This window comes from Solanum pennellii, chromosome 12 (genome assembly GCF_001406875.1).
Source record: "Solanum pennellii chromosome 12, SPENNV200".
Classification (NCBI taxonomy): domain Eukaryota; kingdom Viridiplantae; phylum Streptophyta; class Magnoliopsida; order Solanales; family Solanaceae; genus Solanum; species Solanum pennellii.
The window spans coordinates 81,009,746-81,022,836 of record NC_028648.1 but is presented as its reverse complement, the minus strand read 5'-3'; the positions used below and the strand labels follow the sequence as shown (position 1 = coordinate 81,022,836).

Sequence of the window (13,091 nt, the reverse complement as noted above, 5' to 3'; positions counted from 1 at the left end):
TGACGGAAAAGGGTAGAAATGTCAAACTAATTAGATTAGAATTATATTCGAACACTATAAGAGCAACGTGGTAACCTCTGCTGGACTTTTGCTTATTTTCTACGCCCATAAATCTAATTCCGTAACGCTTTTCTCCGTCGCAACTCCGATAGAAAAAAATGGCGACCGGCGGCGGTGCTACTGGTGGTGGAGGAAAAGTTTCGTTCAAAGTCACTCTCACTTCCGATCCTAAATTGCCTTTCAAAGTGTATGTATTATTTTTTATATCTGAAATTCTCTTTTTCTCTTTGATTTTACACCTTATCTGTGTTTTTTTCTTCAGTTTTAGCGTTCCGGAAGCTGCTCCGTTCACCGCTGTGCTGAAATTTGCTGCTGAGGAATTCAAAGTACCTCCACAAACTAGCGCCATTATCACTAATGGTATAAAATTCCTTGTATTTTAGACGTTTGTGTAATTTAATTTTTGGCTGAAGTTGCTGTAGAATCATTGATTACATGTACTGTAGTTAATTTTTTGAATTAGTTAGATTGTTTGGTTAGATTAAAATGGAGTTCGATGAATTTGCTCGAATCAAATCAGGAGCAGTAATAAAACTGGTTTGATCCAGCTGGGAGGTAGTTTTGCTCCGGGGGCGGAGCTAGAAGGTTACCTATTTGTATTAAGAGATCTACTCAATAGATCAACAACATGCCTAGGGAAATTTTTACGAGTGGTGTCTAGGGGTTGGTAGTATGGTCGTGGAGGTAGAGAGGCTCTTTGCGGAAGATACTTGGCTCGAGTAGTTGAGGAATCCACTTAATATGTACATAAGTTAAATTAACACCTACACCTTGATTTCAGATGTAAAGGTCAAATCGTGGCTTCGCCTTTGGTTTCGCTTATAACAAGGTAGATGATTAATGTAATTCGCCTCAGTGAAAGCAAATGTTTAAGAAAATTGATTATGGTGATTGAGGAAATTGAACATTATGTTATTCACCTTAGTGAAAGCAAATGATTCATGTTTAAGATAATCGTTTATGGTGACTGAGAAAATAAAGATATCATCCTTATTGTGGTGAAGAAAACGATATATTTGGTATATTTTGACTGTGTTTTCTTATTTGTTAGTCTAATGAGGAACAGGAAATAAAGCAATTTGGAATTCGGTTTTCTTACTCATTGCCTGTATAATTAGAAAAAAAGAAACACATGCTTTTACTAAATGTATGTCTTGTTTTGACAGTATTATTTGTCCTTTTTATCTTATTTTGCAGATGGAGTGGGTATTAATCCTCAACAAAGTGCTGGTAACTTTACGCTTGACATTTTTGTTTATAGTTACCTCCTGTATGTACTTCATGATAGTTTATTTTTGATTTATGGATGATAAACAATTGTGAATTGGGATACATGTGAGCAAAATTCAATGAACTAAATAATATCATGTACCCATGGATCGGTTAAATAATTATATATGAGCTCTTTAGTAGATTATTAACCAAATCTATGTGGGAAGTTTATGACAGTCAATGAGTTGTTACAAAGTTGGTTTCAGAGTGTTGATGAACAGTGACAAGGAGTAGAAAGTATCGATAGGGTCAATTCGAATAATCTAAGTTTATAATGAGAAGTGCTAGAATAAACTTCTCATCACGAAGTTGTCATCTTGAACCCCTTTCTCAGATTATGATTTGTTGGTTTCACGGGACATTTTTCGCTCACTCTTTAACTGTTCTATGTGAATTTTCTTAGTGAGCTTTGTGTGTTCATCATACATAGCTCAATGTGTTGTATCATGTATGCGTCTGACCTAAAGGTATATACAGTCATGAACTTTGTGCACTAACCTAGGTTACTTTCTGGGTTCCCAGATAACAATCTACTACTGCCTCTTTGCCACTGTTACGCGTTTTATCTTCCCATGATCTTAGTTCTTGTTTCTTCAATTTCTGTAGTAAGTGCTTATGAATGGATGTGTGTGGTATTTATTTATTTTTCCTGTTTTCTTTTTGTTGTAATATTTACCAAGAGGCTCCATCGTTATCGCAATGACCTTACTTTTCCTATTGACTGACGATTCATAGCACCTCGATCCACTTGGGAAGTTTCACTTTTTGAACTTCCACAGTGCATATATTAGTGCAAAGGATTCTTCTTTATCCATCATAATCTGACAGTCTCAAGTTTTGAAAATCTTTTCAGAACGTTTGATGCATTCCCAGCTCTCTAATCGTCTAGTCTTTTCCCCATCAAGTCATCTATAATCTTTATATGAGGAATCAGACATTAACCGCCTTCTTTAAAAACTTTCAGAAGGAAAAATTAGATTCTAGTCCTTTATATCTTCTATGGGTTCTACATCTTGCCGCTACACTTCCAAAATGTTGTTTTACATTTTCGAAATATTGGTGACTATTTACCAGTTTTTGCCAACTAAGAAGCAACATGATGCCCAGTCGTGCTTGACACTTCTTTCAAGGGTTGTGAAGTACAGATTGCGAGGTTGATTTGTATGACAAGCAGATATTCAGAAGTAGGATTTTTATTTGTTTGGAGTGCAACGAAATCTGAACTGAAAATCCATGTCGTTACTTAGAAGAGTTCTGTGCCTGAGTTGTTTAAGGTCTGGTCATGTTTTGTGTTTGCATTTACGGTAATACTTAGTAGGTTCTGATTTAGCTTTTCCTTTTCCCCTTTGCATATTTCTACTACGAGTTCAATTGACTATTGCTCGACATAAACTAAACTTCTAACATGCCTAGTTACCAAGTAATTTGCTTCAAGAAGGACGATGTATACTTATGTTTTCGGACCAAAGTTCTCATTTGCTTTCCGATGCAATGCATATCATCTATAGTTACAATTGCATGTACTTTTGAAGTATAACTTCTTAAATTCCGTCTCTTTTTGCCACAATATTTGTTTATCTAGTTTTCTAACTTTATATAAACTCAAATGGCTTTTCAGGTAATGTTTTTCTTAAACATGGCTCTGAACTGCGTCTGATTCCGCGCGACAGGGTTGGTGCTCAATGGATGCCATACTGAGCAACCTTTACCCATGTATTTAACCTATACTTCTTTCTCCTCTTGAGTGCAACTTTCGACGTTGTAATATCGAATATGGTTGAATATCAAACGAAATGAATAATGTCCTTTTATCCATGGAGCTAATAAATATATTGTGGATTACATATAGTCGGTCTATCATTTAGATAGATAGTTACTAGTTTTTGATGCTTAGATAATTTGAAATTTGGAGATCCATATAGAAGTAGGAAACTGAAAGATCAAGATGTCTCTGCCCCCCTTGGGGCATCCTCACCCCACAGGGGCGGAGCTAGAAGGTTACGTAAGGGTACAACCGAATCGAGATCTACTATATGTATACAAAAACTTAGCTCCGAGCCACATTACATACACGTGATGTTGCTATTTTAGAATTTAGAATTTCATAAAGTTAAAATCTTGGCTCCACCTTCGTCACCCTTATCATAGATGGTGATGTTAACTTTGCTTCGAGGATGGCAAAATATTCCACTTTGAGTACCCTTATAAGTCATGTAAAATGCTGTGGAATACATGATCCTAAAGGTATTGTGCTTGTATTCTCTCCCAGTTCTGCTCCCACCACTGTTTTGCGTTCACCTCTCCAAATTTTTCACGACTGAGTTAATGAAGAAGAAGTTAGAGAAATGCCAGTTGAAATTGCACTATCAACACATGAACTGACTTCCCTTGTATCAGACACTAGGAATGTTTACACTAGGTTACCTATGCTTCATCTTATATGGCACGTTAGAACGAAATAAAACAGAAGTTGTGAATTACCTGAATCTAACTCGACGTAGCTCTCTAGTTCCATCAGCTAATTGTCTGATAGTTATACACACTCCAGGTTCATCTTGTTCTACCCATTCTGACTCCATATCACTAGCATTACTTACAGAAACTGAAGCCTCGTCTCTAGAGGAGGTTGTCGTTCTTGATACACCGCTACCCTTTGGGAAACTATGGACATGAGCACCTAATCCAGCATTGTATTGTTGGAAATCCCTTGCAGATCCCGGCCTTGACGAATAATTTGAATCTCTCTGCAGAAAAAAGACCTTAAATTTCATTTACTTTCTTAAACTCTGTGTCAAGTCAAAACCAGACAAACAAAGTCTTACCCCATCCTCAGACTGTGAGGGTGTGTGAAGAGCATACTTATTAAATCTCTGAACATTGTAAAGCTCCATAATTCTGTCATAATTTTCACCCCACCATCTTTGAGCTTGCCATTTGTTGAACACGTCCCGACTTCAAAATAACAAATCAAATCTACTTTCTTAAACGCCGTATCAAGTCAAAACTAGACAAAACAAAATTGAAACGCGGGGAGTAAAATGAAAGGAGATGATGAATAGATACCTAAATCTGATTCTTTTAAGATCATTTCCACCATGAGGAAGAGAACCAAAAGTAATCTGAATTCCAGGCTCCACTTGTGCTGTCCACTCTTTAGCCTCCTCTTCATCTTCCAACATCACATCACTTAATCTAGAATCAGTTCTAGTTGGTGTTTGGAAATGACCAGTACTTGTAAAATCCCAAGCTGGAGTAGAATTTGAACTTCCTGTTTGGTAATTATATAAAACTCCCTTAGAGATTGCATCAAAATCTGGATATGGATATGGTCCATGCCCTTTCTTGTAATTGTTGGTGGGTATACTACTTGACTTGCACCTATAAGCACCAGTGACCTTCAATGCTATATCTTTAATCTGCAATTGATTAAAAAAAAATAGAAAATATTGTAATAATATAAAAAAGTACTGAATCGTAGGTCTCTAACAGATATTCATCCATTATAAGTTCTCTTTATCTGTCTCAAGTCTTGCCGAGTAGAGTTATCCAATAGAATATAGTCAACGTGCACGCTTAGTTGATCCATGATTTATTGTTTAATCTTTCGTTGATCCGTTCATATTCCAATCAAGATGTATAGATCTTATTTATGGACTAACGTAAAATATACAAAAACTCTATTTGCCTCTGTCATTCTATGAGTCTAATGATCAACCTATCCCGCACTATTTTAAGCCTTCGTAAACTCATTGCCGTTTTCTATCATAGTGGAGGATTGCTTCCGATGATCGGGAAATAAAAAATACAAAAAAACATTGCTATATTTCCAACACTCTGGATAGGCGGAGGGATCTATCTCCGTCCCCAACTTCCTTTTAATCCACATCGGAAGATTTAGTTTTTCTCTATGACTACTAGGAATGGGCATACGTTGGTTCGATAGGCCAAGCAAAAATAACCAATATATATGAAGTGCAAGCAAGAATAGAGTAGGGAGGGTGTAGAACCTGTGCTGTCAGGCTTTTGATAGAATCTTTAGTATTGGGAGAACCTCGAATACTTTCTTCTTCTCCACCATCATCTTCAACTTTTTGTTTACATGTAATGCATGTCAACATTTTTAACTCTCTTCTGTTTTGTTCCTCTGTTTATACGCTATATATTCAGCTTTCTTCTTCTAACTGCAAATGAAATATAAATGAATCATGAAACATAAGAAAACAATCATATAACACTGATTTTTGATATATTCATTTTGTGTGTTTTTGCTAACAAGATCATTTCAAATTTAAAATACAAAAAAACTTTCCTTTAATAAAAATGTAGAGCTGTGATTTTCAATATTTCGAGATATTGGGAGATAATGCATTAATTTTCAGTCACTATCTTTCAAGGTAAAAACATTAAATAGCAAATGATAGCTGGAAAATTTTTAGATTTTTTAAATCCAACTATCCAAGGGTGTCAAAACTACTAGAACCACCACCAAAGGTTTCGATAATTAACGAAGTAGTAAGTATTTATTCATCTTTAATTAAATATTTTGAATTTGAGTAAGTCGTATTTGGTATAAAGTGATTTACCCCAACATGAGCTTTCTCTAAAACAATATCGAATGAAAAACCAATAAAGTTAAAATATACTTGAAAAGTAGTTCAACAAGTTAATTATTACTGCTTCGTTGATCATTACAATTGGGTACAAGGACATTTGCAAAAATTAGGACCACCCTATGCTGACAACAAGGGAGGAAAATAGGATTCTAATTAGAAAATGACAATATTTATGGAGAACATATAGATACAAGGAAAAGTTACTCATATTATCTTTCACTGAAGTTTTAGGTTAAAACAAAACTACAAAAACCATAAAAGCTAAGATAGAGAGTGACAAGTACTCGTCTATTAAGGTCTTGAGTTAAGTCATTTTTATAAAAAATGTTTTACCTTTAAAGTAAGATTCTTTTATGCGAATTCAAACTAATCAATTTTCTTTATGGATACTAGCGTGAAATAAAAAATAAAAAAAGTTAAAATAAACAAGAAAAGCAATTCAACAAGTTAATTATTTCATTGATCGTTAAAAGTTAGATACAATTGGGTGCAAGGACATTTTTAAAGATTAGGACCACTATGCTATTCTAACAAGAAGGACAAGGAAAATAGGATTCTAGTTAGAAAAGGAGGATATATATGTATATAAAAGGAAAAGGAAAAATTACTGACATATTCTTTCATTTCCGAAACCATAATTTTTTCCATTAAAAAGAAGCAGATATAACATTCTTGACTTCTTGTACCTTATAGAAAAAAAATATTGACAATATTTTATGAGTGATCTAGTTAATAAGTAACTTTTTTTTATTGTTGGTACGTAATACTTTAGCTCGAATTTTTTTAAAAAAAAGGACAAGAATTTGGGATTTTATAGGAGAAAAATGATATGATTAAATATTAAACGCTTAAAATTGCAAGTGGTGTCCTTGTGTACTTGCTTTAATGTGCAAGTATGCCCAAAAACCCGAAAAAAGAAAAGACATTTCTACGCCTATTCATAATCCATTTGGGTCAGATTAATATTTAAGTGTTAAAAGATATTTTTTAAATTTACTATTTTATAAATAAGTAATTATATGTATTTTGATAAAATATTAAAACTAATAACAAACATTTACGTATTCGATGTTTTATGAAACGAGATATCTTTTACTTTTACGAGTAAGGGTGGTGAAGCTAAAAATCAACATACGAGTTTGGTTGAACTTAATTAGAGTGGTTGAAACGGAGAAACACATTTTTCTAAAAATTCTTTTCAATTTCTATATATTTAGTTATTCAAAATACAAATTACTTAAAAATGACTTTTCTAATAGAAATAGAGAAAACAAATTGAATAAGTGACATATCAAGATAATTGTCTCCTACACATCCACCCAATCGCTCCAACTCTGACCCCGTGACCATCACACCGAAGCCCTATTCCCCTCATCATCCCACCCTCATATTATTTTGTTAAATTACATATAAACATTTTTGAGATCCTATTTTTTTTTTTCACTTACTTACCAAATACTAGAAAATATTTATAGAAAAAATATTTTCCTAAACACACAAGTTTCTACTGCTTAATAAATTCATTCAAAATATACAAAAGTTAAATTCAGAAACCGGCCTAACTACTATTCAAAAAATATTAGTTCCGGCTTTGCTTATAAACATGTAATTCAATAACCACTTCAAATAAAAACTAGTACTAGTATCAAATAAGATAGTACTATTACTAATTTACTATGATCTACAGGCGTACAAGGCATAGCACCGAGGAGAGAGAATTAAGTAGCAGTGGCATGCAGTAGCAGTATTAACAGCAGAACTAGCAGAGCAGGAGATGTTTGTGGAATGAATGACCAATCGCTTTACAAATGAATATTAATTGTCCACCTTTGAAAGGTGCCATTCAATAATCAAACAGACAATAAATCTCTATTCGCGGCGTAGCAAAAATTATAAATTTTGATATTTTAAAATTTAAGACAAAAAATTAATAGTGAGATTTGAATTTACAATACTAATATGAAAAACATTTATACTGCACCATTCATTGCACTGCTTTATCATACAAGATATACAGATAAACTATTGAGTTCGTTCAAATCCATGAATTCCCGTTATAAACTACATATTCATTTGTAAATAGTTGTCAATAGATAAGAATATGACTTTAATTTGTTAGTCATTGTTGATATTTTACTTCATTTTTTAAAAAAATATGAAAAATATTTTGAAATCTTATGACTAATATACATATGTTTAACTTCGAATTTGACTTAGTGGTCTACATAGAGTCGGAGTAATATTCAATGTCTAGCAGGAGAACACTAGGTTAACTCTTTTATCTGCCTACTACTCTTGACAGAGTGACCCAAAATAGAGCTGTGGTATAAAGTGGTTTATTCAAAAAAAGTTCTCTGGATAATTATATAATATGTACAAAATTAAAATATTTTATATATATGGTAAACATTGAATTTTAAAGCTTTTAAAGGTATTTTACATTTACTGGCTTTTAAGGTATTTTACATTCGAGTGAGGATTCTGTGGTGAACACTTTGTGCGCACTGGGTAAATCTTTCTTACTACACAGGAAACATAAACAACCACACTAGCCAAGATCTATGTGACATACTCGACTCATAAGGCGTTGAGGGTAAATCCTTCTTATGTATGTAATACCTTACAAACCACACAGGAGATGTAAACAACCGCACTAGGCAAGATCTATACGACAAACTCGACTCATAAGACATTAAGAAGGGATCGATCTCGAGCCATCCATGTGGATAACCATCCTCCGAACCAACTTAATAATCTGAGAGACCTTTTTAAAGGTATTTATTTCTTTATTTTAAAATCTTTTTTTAGTGAAAAAAAAACTTAGCTGCAATAGGAATTTCACTGTCTAAAGTTAACTCGATATTTGTACAAATGAGGGGGAGGTACAGTGAGGTGCACGTAAAAGCAATGCAATAGTGACACAAAAATGGAGTTGGAAGATTCATACCTCAAACCGCTACTGGCCGGAGCTAGCTAGATAATCATCTTAAACTCACCGATAAAAATGGCGTCCACAGCAACAATCTGCTTTGCTCCGTTCACTTACATATTCAGTAACCAGAGAGAATGCAGGCGAAAATCCTTAAGCAAGACATTCAAATTCCAAATCAAATCAATAACAGCGAAAATATCGAAAATCCGGCTCACACTCTCAATAGCAATAGTGTATCACATAATCAAATGTGAAATAGATGTAATCGGTAAATCAATACCTCAAATCATCATCTCACGAGTAAAATGGCGTCCGGAGCAACAAACTCTGTTACGTATTCGAAATACGAGAAAATGCAGGGGGAGATCCTAAGCAAATCGTACAGATATCAAATCAAATAACAGGGAAAACATTGAAAAGAAGCTCTCTCTCTCTCTCTCAGAAAAATCCATACCTCAAATGGCTACTGACCGGAGCTGATAATCATCTGAAACTCACCGGTAAAAATGCCGTTCAGAGCTACAATCTACTTTCGCTCTATTCCCTTTACACATTCAAAAAAACGAGGAAAATCCTTAATCAACGGTTCCAATATCAAATCAATAACAGCAAAATATCGAATAATCCGCTCTCACTCTCTAAACAGAGAGCAACAATTTGCTTTTGCTCTATTCTCTTTACATATTCAAAAAAAACGAGAAAATGCAGGGTACAATCCTTAATCAATGGTTCCAATATCAAATCAATAACAGCGAAAAATATCGGAAAATATCCGCGCTCATCTCTAAACAGACGGATTAGGAAAATCCATACCTCAAATGGCTACCTACACAGCGGAGCTGATAATCATCTGAAACTCACCGGTAAAAATGGCGAACAAAGCAATTGCTCTATTCTCTTCACGTATTCAACGAACAACGAGAGAAAATGCAGGGAAAACTACAATCCTTAAGCAAATCGTTGAGTTATCAAATCAAATAACAGCGAAAAACTCCGACGTCGGATTTAAAATCTTCAGTAGTACTCCGGTTGATTTTCCGGTACCGATAAAGAGATTTCGAATTCGCCGGAAAAATATCTGTATTTTTAGAACGGAGACAAAAACGGAGATAAAATAACTCGTGGGAAGTGTTGAAAGGAATTTATAGAAGAACGTGACGCCGTCAACACTATTTGTGTCGTTACCCAACGGAAAACGTGTATATAAACAGTGAGTATAAAGAGGTACTGTTGCATTGCTTGAGTGGTACGTTGTGCATTAATAAATTCGTTCGATAGCTGATTAGAGTTATGAAAATATTATTAATAATATAGTAATACGTTATGTTAGACTATAATCGAAATTTTAGCAATCCTAACTAAACCAAAGGTTCTATTACTTTCTCTAAATTTTTATCTAAAAAAATTGTAACCTTTTAGGCTTATGTGACATTCAAATATCTCTCACGCGTCTTAACTATGTGAAGTCACGGAATATGTCACGTAAGCGAAAAGGTATATAAATTTTCAAAAAATGAGTTTTGGATTATAAAGTTTTAGCTTAGTTAAGACGTATTTCTGAAATTTCGATCATAATCTAGAAAGCACTTGTATCTTTACTCAATAATATATAAATTAGTTACGAGAAAAATTGGCTAAATAAGGTTCAATTAATCTTAGGTATATATATACAATTATGCACAACTCATAATTTAACTATATATGTGTTAGTTACAATTAATATATTTATAACTTACCTCCAAACGAGCTACTTATAAAATGTTTGAACTTTTAGGTGGGTTTCATTGTTGGACCAAAAGGGTATTTTGTGGTCTTGTTCATGGTGGACATGTGGGTCCCACATGTCTATATAAATGGTTACTTAGGACCATCATATTAAGGTGGGATTAACCCCTTTTTTGCCTTTTAAATTAGGGTTGGATGTTTAATTATTTTGAGTTTAAAGTGTTTTGCATTGGCCATATAAAAATAAAATAAAAATTACATTACTTATAACCTCATAGATTTCATTTTTACTTTCTCACCTGATATTCGGCGATGTATTAGAGTTTTATTAAATTTATATTCATATATTGCTAATTTTATTTTTGAGTATAAGCTCTCAACATTATTTTTTTATTATTATTTAAATGTAAAATATTTAATTATAAATAAATAAATTTCATTTGTCCATCACAGTTCATATCGATGTTAAACTCATTAATAATTTGGTGGGTATTTATGAAAATGACTATGGTATTTTAAGAATATGATCTGTACTAGATCAGATAAGAATCAAATCATTATGTTTCTCTTTTGTTATCTTTTAGTTAGTGTTTGTAATTAAAAAATAATTAAGGTGATTGTATCTAATCAAAATGTATATATCAAAATATTTTTTCCTTTTTGGGTAAATAAATAAAAAGTAACTGATAAATATTTAAAAATATTAATATAATAAAAAAATATCTTAAATACTTATTAAAGTTCATATAGTTTGACTCCTAAAGAAAAACATAACAAGTATAATTGGATAAAGGGAGTAGCAAATAGCAAATGAATACAAATTTTTTTCATATTTACGCTAAATCATGTTAATTTTTTTTAGAGAAAAGTATTGAAAATATCCATAAATTCGATACAACTTTTAAGTTTCATTCTTGAACTATGACATCCTTAAAAATACTCTTACTTGAATGATGAATAAACTTATATATGATCCTGATCTGCCACATGACATAATAAGTGCTTTTATATTCTTGTATGAGCATGAGGTTCTCAATAAAAATTGAGAAAAATGTTGAAAACATCTCTAAACTTGGCGAGAATTTGGGGGTACTATATTTTACTGATGTTGCAAATTTGGGGCGTATTTAAGTTCAGTTAGTCAAGCAAATATGAATATTTTTAAGACTGTCAATAATTCGAAAATAATAATTCACGCTAAATTTAGAGATTTTTTCAGTACTTCACACTCGTTTTTTATTAACTATGTTGAGTTAAAAGTGAAAGCTACAATTGTTTAAAGAGAGCAAAATCTTGTTAGGCAAGAAAAGCAAAGTCAATGTTCCAATGTTCTCTTTTCTATGCTTCCTATACTTAACTTCTTGTCTGGCAAATACTCCCATGCTGTCCATTGCCATTTTTGGGGGGGTGACAAACTGTCATTTGTTTCTTTGTTTCTTCATAATCCAACATTTGAATGGACCACTCATGAGAGCTAGGGGTGGCATAGTTAAAAATAGGTAAAATTGTCTCGATAATATTTACCCTTTCGTAGTAGTTAGATGGATGGATTGAGTTGAATTTAAACGAATCTAATGACCAGATTGTGTTAAGTCATGGATCAAATGGTCTAAACTAATAAATTGACGGGTTACAGAAGTTTTCAAAAGTTACTTTGGCTGGAATGAGTTAGATCAAGATGAGTGAACGTTGCGTTCATAAATCAATTTGCACAACTCTTACCGAATATTAATTTTTTGTAATTTGTTTTCTTATAAGTTGTTTAATTACCAAGATTAAAAAAAATCCATTATTAATATGGCTTTACATAACATATCATACAAAAAGGCTATTTTGAAAGAAAAAAAAAATCTTATGGGATGATCAATTTTATAAATGTGTGATTTTAAACTTTTGACTTCACTTTCTTTACTAGCATAAGTTTAACTATAACAAGTTTTGCCTATGAAGTGGGACAAACGGGGTACTTAAGTTCAATACGATTCGTTTTCAACGTCATTAAGTCTTGATTTTTGAATGAATTGAACTGAACGAATTAAAATAGATCGAATTAATAAATAGGTTGACCATTCACCTGCCCAAACTTGGGCGAATTAGGTGGATTACATATGTTTTTATCAACAAATTTCACCGCTTCAAATTGGTACAAACTCAAATCAGTCAGATTAGTAAATTTCGAATATCGAATACAAAATATATTACTCCTCAGTCTCATTTTGTGTGACATTTTTTCTTTTCAGTTTTCCTAGAAAGACTGTCATCCTATTATAACTAGAAACAATTTAACTCTGAAATTCTCTTTTTACCCTTAATGAAATGATTTCCAACCACACAAATATCTAACGATTTTAGACCAGAAGTCTCAGAAGTTTTTCTCTTCTTTTTTTTTTTCTGAATATTGTGTCAAGTTAAATAGTGTCACGTAAAATGAGACGACGGGAATAATATATATTTGAATGGGGGTGTGAGGAATACTTTTCAATTATGTC

General features: G+C 32.7%; 2 protein-coding genes across 2 annotated transcripts; one reads left to right on the top strand and one right to left on the bottom strand.

Annotated features, from left to right (window-relative positions):
• Positions 1–82: 82 nt before the first annotated feature.
• LOC107005252 (ubiquitin-fold modifier 1-like) lies at positions 83–3,180 on the top strand. The gene is made up of 4 exons (XM_015203792.2): positions 83–247; positions 323–420; positions 1,258–1,290; positions 2,951–3,180. Exons 1-4 carry the CDS (start codon positions 159–161, stop codon positions 3,028–3,030), a joined length of 300 nt encoding a protein of 99 aa, XP_015059278.1. The 5' UTR covers positions 83–158; the 3' UTR covers positions 3,031–3,180.
• A 47-nt stretch (positions 3,181–3,227) lies between these two features.
• On the bottom strand, positions 3,228–9,997 carry LOC107005251 (protein BREVIS RADIX-like). Its single transcript, XM_027913709.1, has 8 exons — positions 9,691–9,997; positions 9,332–9,421; positions 9,158–9,245; positions 5,340–9,026; positions 4,396–4,748; positions 4,155–4,284; positions 3,814–4,076; positions 3,228–3,649 (listed from the first exon to the last, which is right to left on the bottom strand). The coding sequence occupies exons 4-8, from the start codon at positions 5,448–5,450 to the stop codon at positions 3,571–3,573; spliced, it is 936 nt and encodes a 311-aa protein (XP_027769510.1). The 5' UTR covers positions 5,451–9,026; positions 9,158–9,245; positions 9,332–9,421; positions 9,691–9,997; the 3' UTR covers positions 3,228–3,570.
• Between the last annotated feature and the right edge of the window lie 3,094 nt (positions 9,998–13,091).